The following is a 17250-nucleotide window of genomic DNA, read 5'->3' as shown; positions in this document are numbered from 1 at the left end:
GCTGCCTTTTGGAAATCTGTTGGGAAGCCCCTATTCTGTCATTAGAATCTTACAACGTCCTTGGAGCCCGTCTCATCGTGGAAACACGCAATCGTGTTCTCTTTATATTGTCCGAGAGTTTTTCGTGTAGGGCTCTCTCAGGGCGCACGGACAGCACTCTTCAGAGGAACCTAGTAAGTTGGGCTGGGCCGATTGCTTTGTTACTGCATGTCGAAGGCATTTAACGTTTTGGTTTGAGAATCTGCAGCTTGGAGCAGATATCTAGATCAGACATTCTTTACTTTGTGTTGATGAGCAAAATGGTTTTCCTTGACTTTTTCTGTAACGCTTTTTGTTTTGTTTTTTTTGCAACCGTTGAAGTCTCTGCATATTTCCTGATTGTGGCAGCATCACCATTTGAAAACCAAGAGCAGCTTAACGGATGTGCGCATAAAAAGATTTGTTTGCTGTTGGGTGTTTTGCTTTGGTTATAGATTGGTTTACTACTTTCGATTTTTAAGACTCTTGTTTCTGGAGATGCAGTTCTATTCTAGCCGGATCTCAATTCTCTATTATCGTGCAACTCTGCTGTTTAGTACCGACAAAAAAGTATCCAGGCATAAATTGTAAAGGCAGGAGCACTGGCCATTTTAGCATCAGTTTAATTTGCTTTTATTTTAATAATTGTACGTGCTATATAACCGTATAAAACATTAGCCTATAAATTAGATTATTATTATTAGATAATCGGTACTATAGTATTCATTATTACTATAGTAGTGCAGTGATTCAAGAAAGAAATAAAGAATGAATACTTGACTCTCATGCGATATGTAAGTTGAGTGTGTGTACACATGTTGGTTTTGGTAAATTGCGTTAGGTTTGTGGTCATAAGTAAGGAAGTGGGCGGCGCCGAGGTTTGGAAGTTAGTGAGTGTATGTGCGTGTAAGGAGTCTTGTTGAAATAAAAACAAAGCTGCCATGTGATCACTGTGGGAAAATATTTTGTTACAGAGTTTGTCTGATAGATCGAGAAAGAGAATGTGTGTGTTCCCTCCTCTCTCTCTCTTTGTACATTTAACTGTCAGAACCTCCTGATTCTGGTTTTAGGCACCCAGATAACAACTGACTAATTACCGTACTGGTCTAAATCGGCTGAACCCTTGCGGGTAATGATGTAGAATAGATCTCTCACAGCCAATCAGCATCTCTCCAGACCGTTAACAGGAAGTACAACACGTTTCTCATGGCTCCTCCTATTTTGCCAACATCATCCCCGTTTTATCAGCCTTCTGCAGCCCGCCCCTCTTCCTTTTCTCCTTCCAGTACCCCATTTTTCTGGTTCTCCCTTCTCCCACACCACCATCAGCTTCCATCATTCTCTTTCTTATCAGTCTGTTTCTCTCTTCTCTGTAGTGGATTTTATTATTGTGTAATTATCTACAATATAGAACTGTGATTATTAGTTGATATGTATATTTGTTAGTCCCTAGTAGGTAGCAAATTATAACAATGCATCTTGTTGTAAATATAGGAAGACAGTGTTATGTGTGTAATATTATTAGTTTGAGAAAAAAATGTGTGTTAGAGTGAGATTAGGGTTTTAGATAAAGTGTGTCACATTCTGAGCTGTGTGATAATTGTTTTTCTGGTATCTGTGAGATAACTGTATGCTGTATGTGTGTGTGGGGGGGGTCTTTGTGGTTCTGCATGTGGATGTCTGTTTTGTAGCTTGTGCAGCAGTGGAAGCAATGGCTTTATTCTTCAGAGGAGCAATTACAAGTTAGTATCTCTCGTACACACACACACACACACACATACACAGAGATAAACAAACACAATGTAGTAACACAATATATTTGTTTTAGGTTCTCCAATTAAAAGCAGTAGCAAGCAAGAAGACCAAGCATGCTATGGGTACAAACCAGACACTAGGTATTTATAGATGTTGTATAAACGTGTATGATGATAAGATCAATAGAAATGCTCTCCTTTTACTATAAAGTTGGCATTTTAGAGATACAAGGTGTTAATGTGACAGCGTGGATATGTATGTTAAGTGTAATGATCTTGCATATACTAGCGTGTTTGTGTGTGCACTGTGTGATTTTTTTTCTCTCCCACAGTTTTGACACTTCCTTCCTCTCTGACTCCTCCTATGAGTGCTTCTCTACCAATCCGGTAACAGGCTCAGTGTGTGTGTGCCGGCGAAGTCCACGCCTCCTTGCCAATGGATACTACTTACTGACAGAAGACAGCGTTAGTACTGATGACCAGGGAAACCTGACTCTTACCCCAACACAAACCAACATCTCCTACAAGGAAAATCTTGTCCGGTCAGTAGGAGACACCTTGGTCTATGTATAAGAGAATGTATGTGTGTGCATTTACTTTCACACTGAATGTGGTATGCACTGCGTTTGTCACATACGTGCAAGCTGCTGTCCACACAACTTGCCATATTGCATGGTTCTTGCCGGTTGGGTGCAAAAGTGTGAGGTGCTCTTAGTAGTAAGGGAGGGTAAGCAAATGTGTACTTTTTTTGCCTTGTTATTTTACATCTAAGTGGTGCTACCTTGTCTAAGGTAGATCAAAGGTTTTTTTTTCTAGACTGTTAATGTATCTAACTCTGTTTGGTCAGAGAGAGTAAGTTTAGGTCGATATGTTTGGAAGGTCAGAAAATTGTAGGGCTGTCATTTGGGTTATTGAGCGCTTTAGACAGTGGTGGGGGGACAAAAAACTTTTTGCCTTAGATGTAGCTCATAAGAGTAATGATCTGATATTACTGAGCTTTGAGGAAGAATATTTAGGTTGTCGATACTAGCACCCAGGGTCAAGACTAAATCTAGGGTTATGATTACAGTATGTGTATGTATGTGTATGTATATTACAGTATGTTTAGGTTCAGTTACGTTTTAGATAATGCAGACAGAATCTAAGATTGATGCAAATTAGATGCAAAACATCTCATTTCTGATCACTTATAATTTTATTTACAGTGATTGCATTTGACTTTAGTGATCTAATAGTAAGTAGACCGAGCTTTAGGTCTGAGATAGCGCTGTTACCATTTAAGTGTGACAGTGTAACACACTACTCTGCTGACTAACTAGAAGACTGTGGGATATAAGGACAAGGACTACAATCCAAAACCCTACCTTAAAGCCAGTTCCGAAAAAAAGATCCACGCAAAAGTTAACTTAAATCACCCACTGCCACTAACCACAGCTGTTGCCAAAAATGTTTTGGGCTCATTCAATATGTTTGGCTAATGTACACAAATTGTATCTAAAATGTAGGGTGCCAAAATCTTTACCCCAAAGACAGCTGGTCAAGAAGCTCATTCAAAACTTTTGCTCAAAAGATGTTTGGGGCAAAATCTTACCCAATTCTTTGGGTTAATTTGGGTAATCCAATGTTTGAACAAAATGTACGGTACAGACAAACCGACAGATATAGAGTTGTAGAGGAATAGAGGGATATATAGACAGACAGACAGAGGGCTGTAGAGAGAAAGACCGACAAGAGCTGTAGAAGGAAAGACAGACAGAGAGCTATATAGGGATAGGCAGGCAGGCAGAGGCTCTGGGGATACTAGTAATACAGTTATATTGAGAGGGTCAGAAAGAAAGGGAGGCTTTGCACAGTAAGTGTAAATAGCTGGTTCAAGCCAGACTAAACCTGATAATGAAGTAACAATGGCCCATTAAAAGTCTATGGGAAAATTTAATTGAAACTGTGCTATTGAATTTTGTCATTTTTGGGTAAAGTTACCTTCAGCCCATACATTTTTAAAGCGAATCATCCAGTAAGAATAACAAAATGACTTTAAAATGGCAAGATGGCTTAATAAACATTCCTTCATATTAAGTATAGAAGGCAGTTCAGAGGCATGTATGTCATGTAAGTAGTGGTGATTAAGTATTGACAAGAGGAGATTGTGTAAGTGTGTGTATTCCTTGAATGCTCTATTCTATTCTATGTGTGTTCTGCGTTATCTCATGCATTCTTGGTTTGTGACACTTAGTGTGTGTATATGGGTCTGTAGATTAGCTTCTGACTCATGTTTCTGTTCAGTATACAGGAAAGTTCTATTGTGTTTTATTATGCAGTAGAGAACATTGTTTCTCTTTGAGTTTGTCATTGCTTAGACAAGTTTTCTTACGTAGGTAATTTCCGTCATTAAGCATTAAACAGGACTGAAGGGAATATTTGCTTGCATATTACAAGAACAAATTGCTTATTTAGTTTTACTCAATATACTGTGTCTAATTGTTATGTTTCATTGTCACTTTGTATAATAAGTACAAGGTTGATGTATGATATGTGTGTGTTTGTGTAGTATTTTCCGTCGAAGGCGAAAAGTGAGAAGGTCACTAGCCAGCCTCCTGAGTGACGTCACCCAGACTTGTCAGTCATGGCTGGGTGGGCATGTCTTCAGTAGAGTTGAGTCCACACAAATAAGCGAACCACAGTCTTGGTTGGATGTTGGTAGCAGCACTGAAAAAGACACACCTATCTCTTTTACATATGGTGAGGGGCTCTGTTTTTAAAGCTTGCAAACTATTTTTTTTTAGACTAGAGAACAGTGTATGCATTCCTGTTCTTGACTTTTTTGTGTTTTTTTTTTTTTAGATCCTTCGGAAACTGTCCTTCCTGATGACAAAGAATTGTTCCTACCAGAACAGGAGCCTGAGGTTTACTCTCCATATAAGATGCCTAGCCAATCAGAGACTGGATTACTGGAAGTCCCACCCCCCACTGAATGTCTCTGCAAAAGTTACTGTCCACCCACCTATCCATCTTCATGTAAGCAAAATAATACAAAATAAGACGACAAAAATCTAGCACCTAATATTTGGGGTTATAAATAGAGCACAGTCAATTCCTATCACCCATACTACATTGCATGGTTTTCACAGGTGTTGTCATATAAAAAATATATAAATAAAGAGTTTCATTATGTACAGCCTATATCCAACAATTGAGGAAAAAATACTTTTAATGTGTTCATTGTGCCATTGGAATAATCTTTGATTTTTACATTGCTTGGAAAGGACTGTTTATAGCAATTATCGTATTTCATTTTGTTTATATTTTATACAAACATTTTGCCAAACATTAACATAAAAAGAGATTAAAGTAAATCACTGTAATGTATGGCCTGCCTATTTGCTTTATAATTTCAGCTTCAGATGATGTGTTTTGGAAAGCCTTACTTCTCTTCATCTTCACACTGTGTCTCTGTGCTACAGTTTTCTCCAGGTATGATCTGGAAAGAAGTAGTATGCAAGTGAGAATGGAAAAAATGTATTACTATTTAATTAGAAAAGAAAATACTGATGTATTGAATTTTCACAAACCTATTAATAAAATATAATATCTTCAGATTCCACTGTTCTGAAGATGTTCTGAAAGTTTTAATGCTGTGTTTTGTTAATATTATGATTGTTTTTCATAAAATTTGATTTTAAAAAGGCTGCAATATATCACCTTGCTTATATCACCATATATTGAATCACAACCCCTGCATCGTTTTGTATCACCAGGTAGGTGGGCAATATTTAAAGACACAATATTTTTAAAGCTTCTTAAAAACTGCTATTTAAATATTATATACAACCTTATTACAGTCATTTGTATTCGTCGAATTAAACAGCACTAATTAGACTCTCTGTAATTAAATGTGCAGTTAATCACTGTTATTTAAGCATTGGCGATATTCACAATACGCTCACTTGTATCACAATAATAAAATTCATCACGATTTTGATCAAATACTGTCATATTGCCCACCCCTTTATCACCAGGTTCTTGCCAATAAACACCCTGTGTTTAATTTGTATCTGTGCTGCAGTTTAGTTCGAGCTCTGTAGATGATTTTGATTTTTGTAAGTTATTGATTAATGCAAGTAATTGGACTTTTACTTTAGATACTATGAATTGTGTAAGTTAGTGTTTTCTGATAATGTCATACCCTTACAGATGTGTATATGGAGGTGTTGCTGTGGCAGTGGCTTTCCTTTTCCTGATGTCATCTATATGTGAGTACAGATATACACACCTACACACTCACAAAAACACATTTGTGTTACATTAATATGATATTAGTGATTTGGATCATAATTCTAACTATTACCTAAAATAGTTGCAAAGTTAAATTCTTTAAGGGATATGGAAATGCTTTGTTTGTTTGCTGAAAAAAATCCATGCTGTCTTGTGAGCATAAATACATAAATACAGACCTAGAGACAGAGAGTGAAACAGTAAAGTGAATGTGCGATTGGATACCAACACTGCCCTCCACAGTGCAAACTGGCAAGAACAACACATTACAACAATAAGGGTCCTTCCACAAGACTTCTAATGCTACATTCGGTTACCCTTGTAGCATGATTCAAATGTAAGTTTATCTGGAAAAGATAACTAAATTTAAATTAATGTTTCTCTCAGATCTCTTTAAGTCTGGAAAAGCAGTACGATGGAATCAAACCAAGACTGAGGTAGGTTGAGTAGATTCATTAGTTTTTAGTTTTAATCATTTATACTAATAATAATAATCCTGCAAACAACAAGCAGTGCAAGTATATAAACAGCGTCAAAACAAGTAGCTAATAGAATGTAGGCCCATTAGTCCAGTATTTTTTTTCATTTCTTTTTGCCAGGTCTTTCTTTTTCTACATTTAGTTTAAAATAGTTTTCACATCTTTGAAAACAAGTATTGTGATTTTTGCCATATAATAATAATGTGCTTGAACTGAATGTACATCCTGACCTCGGGACTGTGCTCACAGAGACTTGTCTTATTCGTAGGATATCACCTCCAGAAACGAGTGATGGAGCACACAAATGCAATCTTAAACACACACACAAAACACACACACACACTCCTGCAAATCCTGGAGCTGAATCAGTGTGTCTTCATGTGAATGTGTGTGAGTGTCGGTAGCCAAATGTGTAAGTAGGTGAATGTGTCCATTTGGTTCTGTGTGCTGTTCATGAATCTGGGATCATGAGGCTCTGAAAGAATGATCATTAATATAAAAACAATGCAGAATCCTATGTCACACACACACACACACACACACACACACACAATTCTGTGTTTTTGTTCTGCATGTACTTTTCAACTTACTAACTGTAAATTTAGTAAACTGTAAGTTATTTTCTATGACCATATCAAAATTGGACAGTCAGGGAAAACAGGGAATAACAGCACAGACTCTAAAATAATTAAATTGTAAAGATTATAAGAGATAAATGAGATGTATGTGAGAAATGTAATTGTCACCAGCTATAGTCAAAGCACCCTCTATTGTAATGCCTTTGTTACAGTGGTGGTGTGTGATGTAAAATGAATATTGATATGTTGTAATCATTATTGGTGTTCTGTGTAATGGTTAATATAAAAAGTCCTGTCAGCCTAGGTGTTTTGGATTTTTTGACATCCAAAATACAGGCTTCAGCATCCTGCTTCTCTTGCAGAATCAGGATGACTTTTTTCAGGTCTTTATTCAGTTTTAACCAAACTGATTGTGAAGTACTCTGTGTACACAGAGCAATATCAGTAGAAAAGTGTTGCTGGTTTATAGTGTTCAACTCAGAAAAAAACATTTTCTATTTACTGTAAAGTATTTTTTAGGAAATGCAGTATTTAGGATGTAATTTAGGACAGGAACACTCAGATTTTGACCTAAAATGTGTCATTAAATATTTTGATTGAATCTTCTTATGAGCGAAGTTAAGTAATTACCAGACAGACCGTGGGTGAGTTGGTGTTGAGTGACTCATTAGTTTTCGGTTTATTTTACTACGTGAAAGTTCTTTGATTATAGCAATTCTGGATGTTTGTAACACAGGGAGTGGACTGTTTATTGCAGTGCCATCATGTTGACCACAGAGATCTTATACTCTGCATTGTTCGCACTTCTGTCTTCTGTGCTAATGCTGAAACGTGTGGTAATGTAGTATCTAAAATCTCCTTTGGGGGTGGGGGTGTTGTGAAGAGAGTCATTGTGCCCAAAAAATAAGCCAATTTTCCTATAGAGAGTGCCTTTCCTAATCTGTCCTTGGGGACCGTCCCCATAGCTGCATATTATTACTGTTGCAACAAAACATTTTAGCCATTAATGGAAACTTGGGAAGGAAAAGAAAAAAAATTATTAACTTTTAGGATAAAAGATACATTAAATAAATGTAATGATATCTTATTCCTAAACATTTTGGGCCATTTCTATTGGTCCATTTGTCAAAATGTATTCACACCCATTGAAGGACAGCTGGTGGAAGCAAATCATGCGAAGAACTAAAATCTGAAAAAATAACACCAAAATACAGCTGAAATGACAACCTGAACCGTGGATGTAGAACATGCTTCCTTAGCAATGCAGTGATGGGTACAAACATCTGTCTCACTACAAAAGGGTTTCATTGTGCAGTTTTTTTGCATAAGAAGAGTGTTACACCTAATATAGGGAACAGTAAATAGGGCTGCATGTACCTGATTATAAACTAATATGGATAACATTGTTTACGGTCCATAGATATTTTTTAAGCTTTTATAATAAAGTCCTGTTACAGAAATGTTCAAATTTGCTCAGACTACAGTTTTATGGAAACGTTTAATCCCAGACAGCACAGTTTGATTGCTCCACAGCTCAGGGGTGCTTTATAACCCCCCAGCCCATGCCTATGATTAGGCATGGTGCCAATAGGGTCAGGTTTATCTGATTCTATTGGCAATGCTTCTTTACTGGGACTAGATACACTGAGTGTTTGTATTTGTATATCTGTGTTAACAATAGGTACACACTAGAAGACAGAATTAATTCCATAAAATATCAGCAAATTCTGAAAGCAGATTTTAATCTGAAGCTTTTGGAATGGCCAACTCAGCCCCCTGAGCTAAACATAATAGTTTGCCAGAGTGGGGAGAAAAATTCAGCTTCAAGAATTGAAAGACTTTTTCCTGCTACAAAGACCATTTGTAGGGTCACCAGGTTCTGACTCTGTAAGGTGTCCAAACCATTGAATAGGCCGACTGCTGATTTACATTCTGTATTTTTTAGGTTGTCGAAGTGTAATGTTTGATTAGCTACAGAGACTGTATTTACTACTTCTCAACACCAAAATGAGTCATTTGGTCAAGGTTGCCCAATCCTTTGCATACAACTGTACATGTGGGTAATTGGAGTATCATGTTTGCTGGATGCAAGGAGTGCATGACTCCATAGAGGTTTAAAAACCAAACAGTTTTTTTCAAAAGGAAAGTAAACAATTTTGTCCATTACGAAAAAAAGACACTGGTCAGTTCAAAGTATAGTATTTCATCTATGTATTCAACTTTTCAGTTCTGAACAATAAACCCCAAACTAAAAGGGATGTTAAGGTGTGATGTAGTGTGACAATGTAACTGGCCTGTAGGCTGTGAAATGAATAATTAAACTGCATTTAGTTTGTAGGTAAATCCTGCCATATCTGCATGTTGGTTTATAAAAGTTAAATCTGCTTTATTGTAGGAGGTAGCAGATGTTATGAGTATAATGGTGTAGGACTTGTGTTTTACTGTAAATTCTCTCAAAACCAGAAAGACTGTTAGAATACTCAGTAAAACCAAGCCTGAAACCATAAGCATAGAACATATTTTAAAGATAATGATGTTGATTTTTTTTTTTTCATTAAAGGGGTGAGCAGTAGGTTCAGTGGTTACAACTGTGGTCAGTGAGTAACAACCTCATGACCTGCTATCTTGTGGCACTGTGGTCTGTTTCTAATGGCACCTAACAGGGTTTGAACTCTGGATAGTAGTCACCTTTATTCACTTAGTTGCTTAATGCTAAAAAAAGGGTATATGAAGTGTACTTTGCCCTATTCACATACTTCAAATATATGTTGCCTAATTTATATACAAGTGTTTTATTTTGTATTAAAATGTTTAAATGAACAAAACATTCTAAAAGCTTTTTTTCTTGTTTTCTAAGTATATTTTAATACCAAAGTAGAATGACTAAAGTACAAAATGATAACAGCTGTCTTTGCTTTATCTGACCTTTTTATTCCTCAAATAAGTTCCTCACTTGCAAAGTAGAAATATACAGAAATTGTGTTTTTATTGGCTGCACAAAGCAATTGTTTTGACAATTATTTTGACAATACTTTTTGTTTGTCATGAATCCAGAATGGAATTTTGGCAATAAACATTTTGACCAGTTTGTCTTCAAGTCATATTTATTTTTGGGACACAGCCCAGAACTAAGAGATCGTATAAATTATGTTGTGTATTAGCAGTTGGGATATGGATCTAAAGCTTGTAGATGTTTCTGTAATTTATAAAAAGAACTCAAGGATTCATGTTTTTTATTTTACTGAGAATACAACAAACGTTTTATATTTTATTAAATGACTGATTTTTACAAAGGGAATCAAAAAAACGGTTCCTCACATAAGATACTTCAAAATGAGTGTTTAATTCACACAGTGTACTTCAGGAAACATACGGAAAAGGCACTGAATATGGTTATGTACATTTAATACAAACTTAAATTTGTAAAACTAATCATTTGTCCAATTATCTTGTATTCAACATGCAGTCATCCTTTTAAGACAGATGTTAGGAATAATCTGACACATCGGAAGCATTTGGCTAATTACTACATACAATTTAAACATGTATCCCTTAAGCTGAACATACTCTTTGTAGTCAATGAGCCTTTCCTAAATTGTCAGTAATTGTGTATGCAAAGAGGGAATACACAAAAATTAAAATAAACGTATGCAGGTCCCTGACACAAAATGAATGCATGAATCCTAGAAAACCTTACAGAAGGCAAATGTTACTTTTGTACTGTTTTTATTCCTTTTTAACTTAGTTACACAAAACTAAACAGCATCCCAAGACCTGTATGACAACAAATTGACCGTTTTAAATGTATGACTAATTGTTGTTTTAAACAGCCAGTCACAAAATCCTATTATTAGGGTCAAGAGGTTTTCTTCTCCAAAAACAGGAACAGATGTTGAAACTATTGTATGTGGTAACTTATGGTGTGATGGCATATTATTGTCATTATCCATTTATGTTCGGCAATTTTTAAGGGATCAAAAAACAAGTCAACAAACTTGGGAGTTTTCATTTGAGGGTGTAGGCATCTCATTTTGTTGTGTGAGAATGACTCATATGGTTTCTGAGATGTGCATTTGAGATGAAGGTTTTGCCACACTCAGCACAACGGACCCCCCGCTGCCCTGTGTGGATGGTAAGGTGCACTTTAAGTGATCCCGACTGAGCAAAGCCTTTCCCACAGTGCGAGCACCGGTACCGCCTCTCACCCGTATGCACACTCTGGTGGCGTTTCAGATTGCTGGAGTCTGAAAAGCGCTTCCCACACTGTGCACAAGCAAACGGCTTCTCCCCTGTGTGAACGCGCACGTGGATCTTTAAGTTCTTCAGAGACGCCAGAGATTTCCCACAGAACGGACACACAAACAGACTTCCACCCCCTGACCCTGTCTCTGTGGCCATGACCGGAAGTGGGGCATGTGCAGGAAGGGTCGTCTGTGAGCTGATGTGAGTTGGTGTGTGTTCTGTTCCATGTAAAGAAAATGATGTGTCTGCAGTAGAGTGAGCCGATATAGGCTCAGAGGTCATGGAATAAGAACATGTAGGTGTAAAAGTGTGGTTATCATCAGAGACATGTGTCTCATGTGTGATTGAGTCTGAGATTGAGTGTGTGTTAACATGGGACTGGTCCAAAGCCTCTAATGTCTGTCCAAACAAGTTTTGCTCATCCAGCTCCTCTCTTCCAATTGGCTGAATTACCTGTTCATTAGTGGTAGAGCATCCACTATCTGTAAAACAAAACCACAGAAATAAAATCACAATTCACAGCACACAAGTCACATTTACATACAAGTGTGTTGGTGTGTATGTGTGTTTACCTTGTACCTGGGCATTACTAGTCTCTACAATTAGAATGTCATCACACTCCTCTTTTGGCTGTAAATACAAACAGAAATGTAAAAAGTAAAAAATACGATGGTGAATTGTTTCTGCACTTGAGCTGCCAACTTCTTGTCATGCTAGTCATCTTAAGTGAAGACTGCAGACGCATGTGATACGAAATGGCCCTTAAACAGAAATAAACTATGGTAAAGAAAATAAACCATTTTTAACCACCCCCTCTTCTGTGTTGAGAAGTTGCAGTAACACACCTCGACCTGAGCAGCTGGTAGAGGTTCCTCATGAATATGCACTGTTGCTCGTGCTCCAAGGCTTGGTTTTACACGACAGCGAAGTTCAGCTGAAGAAAAAAATAGTTAATGCACAACACAGCCTCACAGATTTTCAGATGTTAAGGGTGGCTACAGGTATCATGATGGGGGCCCTATGAGAAACTTCAGCTAACCGCTTTAAATTATTGTTGATAGCATGCTTCTAAATACACGTTAATTGCTATTAAATAAACTCAATTTAAACACGATTTTATTGAGATTCCGAACCCTGGCCATGAAGTACTCCCTGTCTAGCTCATTCTGGCTGCAAAGCATCCATTTAAACTCAAGAAGTGCAGGTTAATTCAATGGGCCTTTCCCCCAAGACAGATAGTGTGTGCCCAGTGTAACATCGTTTGTTTTTTGGTTTTTTTTTGTTATACTGAAAACTAATGAACTCAACTGTGCTTCTGCTTGATATGCATGAAAACGTACAGCCATACTCATTACAGAATATTCAACAATATGTTAAAACAAAGGCTCCCAACCTTACATTTACATTTATGGCATTTAGCTGACGCTCTTATCCAGAGCGACTAACAAGGGTACTCGTATTACATATACTCGTATTAGGAGGGCCAATGCAGTGTTAGGAGTCTTGCCCAAGGACTCTTATTGGTGTAGCACAGCACCTAGTCACCCAGACCGGGAATCGAACCCCAGTCTTCCACATGGTGTGGTAGCTCACTAGCAGGTAGTGGTGTTATCCGTTGCGCCACACCAACTTTGGTATCCGAGTATCCCCCACACATTCTCTACTCCAACATACCCACTTCCACATAGGCAGGGGTTGTTGGCGAGCTAATTAGTTGGATCAGGTATGTCAGAGGATGGGTGAGTCTTGCACCATGCAGCCTAAAATATGCGTCAACTTACTGCGCGATTTACTCTGTTCCTCCCGCGCCCAGCTGCCGGAACGCTGTGCTTTCTCTCTTGCCGCTCGTAACTCCAGAGCGAGCAGTTTCCTCCGTAGACCCTCGTTCTCTTTCTCCCGCCGCGAAATCTCCAAACGGAGCACGGCATATCCGTCATCCACCAGCTCACAGATCTCCGCCACAGCGGCGTTGGCCAAAACCTCCATGATAGAGGCCAGTTGAGAATGGAAGCGCGACGACTGGGACATGACACTGTCTCAGTAACTAGCCAGATAGGCACAAAGCAAAGAAAATGGGATTCGCTCCACATACACAGACACAAACAGATGAGCACCAAGCCGTGCTTCGGTGGAAAAGCCGGAAACGCAGGACTTTCTCTGTACGCATGCTCAGTGCAAAAGGGTTCGCGTACAAAACCGATGCACTACGTGATAAAAAATACAGGAAAGAATACTATTTTAATATATAGTAGGAGGAGTCACAACGAAACGAAAATAAAGATACTGAGTATATTTACCTCATTGTCCATTTCATCTGAACTCTCTCCTGTTAAGATGAAATTAAGATGCCTTTGGGAAAACGAGCAGTGTTGAAAAACAATGATGTGTCTAATAGTCATTAAATTGTCCATTAGCCAACAATTTGTAAAACAACGTAATTATTTGTTTATAATTTTTGTTCCAGGACTTTTATTGTAATATCGTCAAAAGACGAGTCGAGTACCCGGAAATGACACTTAGTCAACAGCCCTACACAATATTGCATCGAATAGAGCACTTGAGTTGTCACAACAGTAAAAACACTGTTTTGCAACTAAACTGCGCTTTGAGATTCTTTACATCCCCCAGTCATCTCAGAGATCAGCTCCAAATTGTGTGCATCTCCCTCGACTCTTGTCAGAGTGTGAGAGGATGGCGAACTACCGGGCGTTTCACACCCAGCTTGCGACCATCATGGAGACCCTGACTCGCGCAGCAGTGGCGGAAATCTGCGAGCTCGTGGACGACGGGTACGCGATTCTACACACTGAGATTTCACGGCACCAGAAGGAGAACGAAGAACTGCGACGAAAACTTCAGCTCATCGAGTCTATTGTGGCGGCACGAGGGTACGGTGATGAGCGGCTCGCGTCCCGCGATAGCCGATGTGACGGTGTGGTGTGTGAGGCAGCCGCAAGCAGAAAAGATTTTGGAAGCCGAGACTCCTCATGCCGTCGCGCCATAGTAAGTTGTCGATTGCTTTGTCATAATATTAACAACAACAACAATAATAGTAGTAGTAGTAGTAATGGGGAAAAAGAAAAAATAAGATAACATATAAGATATGATCTTCAGTTTCTGTAGATAATGCTTGGTTGATTTACAGTCGCGTGAGTCAGAGCAACGGGGACCCGTCACAGTGCAAGTGAAAGAAGAGGGTCAGGAGACACGAGGCGGTGAGTGCTCTGTGGCCACGCCCCCTCTAATTGTAATGAATGTCATATAAAGCAATTCAGATAGTCTCTTTTAAAATCTCTAATACATGTGCACAGATGGTGATGATGATGATGAGGAGGAGGAGGAGTATGGGGAGGCAGTTGCCATGGTCGCATCTAGTTCTCCTGATGAAGAGGTGGTGGAGCTCTCAGCACAGGATGGCCCTTCGGACACACACTGCACAAACGCTGCTCACATACACACGGTTGCAGACACACACTCCCCAAACCCTCACACAAACACTTTGGCAGACACGCACTCACATACTGAGGACTCTCAACACTCCAGTGTAGATCTTACAGCCTCAGATGAACCCCTCTGTTGTTTTAACACACACACAGACACGCACCCACTCTCTGATGCACATGCTGATGTTCCTGGTCATGGCCATTCAGTGTCAGATAAAATGTGTGTAAAGAGGGAACCTATGATGTGTGATGCTGATTTGGACCTTTCATTGGACTGGAGCACACATCCCATCCGTAATACACTCTCTCACTCCCATACCCACGCCGGAATTGGCACAGACACACTAACAGCCCACAGTTCCCCTCTCTATGCTGCTCAGCATTTGGTAGCTCTGGGCAGTGTGGCAGGACTTGGACTCTTTGGTGGACGTGGCTCCTTAAGGGGAGGTGGAGTTGGAGTTGGTGGTAAGAGACATTTTATCTGTTCAATCTGTGGAAAGAGCTTCACCACAGCACAGAGTCTGGACACCCACACACGAATACACACTGGCGAGCGCCCATATCGCTGCGAGCAGTGTGGTAAGCGCTTTACCCAGTCTGGCCACCTCACAGCCCACCAGACTGTTCACACTGGGGAGAGACCGTATGAGTGTACACACTGTGGCAAACGGTTTGCTGGGAAACAGTACCTGCGGATACACACAAAGAAACACCACCCTGAATCTTGAACACTCAAGAAGACCACATTCACATGCTAATATGACTCTACAGTAACTGATAACTCTATAGTAACTGATATGTGCACACTACGGAATATTCATGTTCACATGCAATGCAAATATTCAAATGCAAATGGAGAATTTAAGTGAAAAGAAAATTAAAGGAGCAGTCATGTTAAGTTACAGTCTATTGCTAAATTTGCAACGAACATTAAGACACAGGACGAGAGCGTTAATAAAAATGAAATATTGGTCACATATCCTGAAGTACCTCAGCTCTCATGACTACATTTATACTAATTGGAACAAGATGTGTGCATCAGACAAAGGATTACTTGAGGAAAGTAACTACTTTTCATTTGAAACCCTTGCCTGATTCTTTTGCAGTGTTGGTGTTCATATGAGTTAAGGTTACTTGTGATGTGGCCTTTCTTTGACCACAAATCAGAGGCATTTTAGGCATTTTAAAATGAAAAATGACCAAAGCAAAACTTTGTAAAAGTAATATGTATTGATATTTCAATAAAACACAGTGTTGGGCTTTTTATTTTATTGTAATACCAATTGGTGGGTGGAAAAAAATGCATTTTTCCAGTTTTTAAATGTGTTGCATGACAGTAATTCACAGAGTAAAATCCAATGTAGTCTAAACTCTGAACTGGCCTGCAACATTAGAACTCAGGAGGTTTATGTAGCTTACTAAATATTGCAACCAAGTTTGCTATTACAAATGATAGTAAGACATAGACACTTTGTGGTGAAGGTTTGGAAATTGATGCTCCAGCAGTCTGTCCTCAGCTAATGTGTAGCTCATCCTAACAAAGCAAATATTCATACCTGTAAAAAAGGGCCACAATGAAACCTTTTCTACATTTCAAGTCCTTGCTGTGATTTAAGATATGTAAACTGCATTTTATATTGCAACTTGATTTGTGACAGACCCACTCACTAGTAATCAAAGCTGCATATTAGTAGACACATTTAGAATAAAAGTGTTTTATTTGTAAGATACATGTGTTTGAGTATGTCAACGCCAGACAAACCAGTACACGTGAGCTGATAAATACTAAAGAAATCACTGCATACAAGATTAATAACTTTAAAAAAAAAACCCACACATTTTCCTTTATTTCAGGGCACCATAATATTTAGTTTATATATTTTTTGTACAAGCAGAAGACAGAAGTTAGTTTGCAAAAAGGTAATATGCTGAATTCTGTTAAACGTTCTGGTGGACAGATTAAACCTCATCAGTGATGCAAGAGCTACATTTGGAGACAAAAAAAGAGCATTCCAAGCATTTCACCCTTATCTGTGAAACATGGTGGTGTAGGTGTCAGATTGGGTATAAATGGCTGCCACAGGTACCCACAGAATTACAGTGGGGAAAAAAAGTATTTAGTCAGTCACCAATTGTGCAAGTTCTCCCACTTAAATGAGAGAGGCCTGTAATTGACATCATAGGTAGACCTCAACTATGAGAGACAAAATGAGAAAAAAAATTCTGAAAATCACATTGTCTGATTTTTAAAGAATTTATTTGCAAATAATGGTGGAAAATAAGAATTCTGTCACCTACAAACAAGCAAGATTTCTGGCTGTCACAATCTTGTAACAACTTCTTTAAGAGGCTTCTCTGTCCTCCACGCATTAACTGTATTAATGGCACCTGTTTGAACTCGTTAACAGTATAAAAGACACCTGCCCACAACCTCAAACAGTCACACTCCAAGGCTCCAGGCTGG

The 17250-nt window shown here is 38.6% G+C and overlaps 3 protein-coding genes across 8 annotated transcripts; 2 read left to right on the top strand and 1 right to left on the bottom strand.

Annotated features, from left to right (window-relative positions):
- tmem71 (transmembrane protein 71) lies at positions 1 to 10189 on the top strand. 6 transcript variants are annotated; one of them, XM_072669102.1, is made up of 10 exons: positions 1 to 173; positions 1710 to 1760; positions 1847 to 1913; positions 2105 to 2314; positions 4321 to 4511; positions 4614 to 4787; positions 5168 to 5243; positions 5964 to 6022; positions 6432 to 6481; positions 6792 to 10189. In XM_072669102.1, exons 2-10 carry the CDS (start codon positions 1730 to 1732, stop codon positions 6813 to 6815), a joined length of 882 nt encoding a protein of 293 aa, XP_072525203.1. In that variant the 5' UTR covers positions 1 to 173; positions 1710 to 1729; the 3' UTR covers positions 6816 to 10189. The 6 variants fall into 6 exon arrangements, with proteins under 6 accessions (XP_072525203.1, XP_072525200.1, XP_072525202.1 ...); XM_072669099.1 differs by having other exon boundaries at positions 1 to 174; positions 1670 to 1760; XM_072669101.1 differs by having other exon boundaries at positions 1 to 1371.
- A 236-nt stretch (positions 10190 to 10425) lies between these two features.
- LOC140545925 (uncharacterized) lies at positions 10426 to 14487 on the bottom strand. Its single transcript, XM_072668996.1, has 4 exons — positions 13125 to 14487; positions 12189 to 12277; positions 11916 to 11973; positions 10426 to 11825 (listed from the first exon to the last, which is right to left on the bottom strand). Exons 1-4 carry the CDS (start codon positions 13369 to 13371, stop codon positions 11128 to 11130), a joined length of 1092 nt encoding a protein of 363 aa, XP_072525097.1. The 5' UTR covers positions 13372 to 14487; the 3' UTR covers positions 10426 to 11127.
- Positions 13847 to 16052, top strand: LOC140545924 (uncharacterized). The gene is made up of 3 exons (XM_072668994.1): positions 13847 to 14346; positions 14489 to 14558; positions 14655 to 16052. Exons 1-3 carry the CDS (start codon positions 14035 to 14037, stop codon positions 15512 to 15514), a joined length of 1242 nt encoding a protein of 413 aa, XP_072525095.1. The 5' UTR covers positions 13847 to 14034; the 3' UTR covers positions 15515 to 16052.
- Positions 16053 to 17250: the final 1198 nt, after the last annotated feature.

Source organism: Salminus brasiliensis, chromosome 23, assembly GCF_030463535.1.
Source record: "Salminus brasiliensis chromosome 23, fSalBra1.hap2, whole genome shotgun sequence".
Taxonomy (NCBI): Eukaryota; Metazoa; Chordata; class Actinopteri; order Characiformes; family Bryconidae; genus Salminus; species Salminus brasiliensis.
The sequence above is the reverse complement of the archived record's forward strand: the minus strand, read 5'-3'. Positions and strand labels throughout refer to the sequence as shown.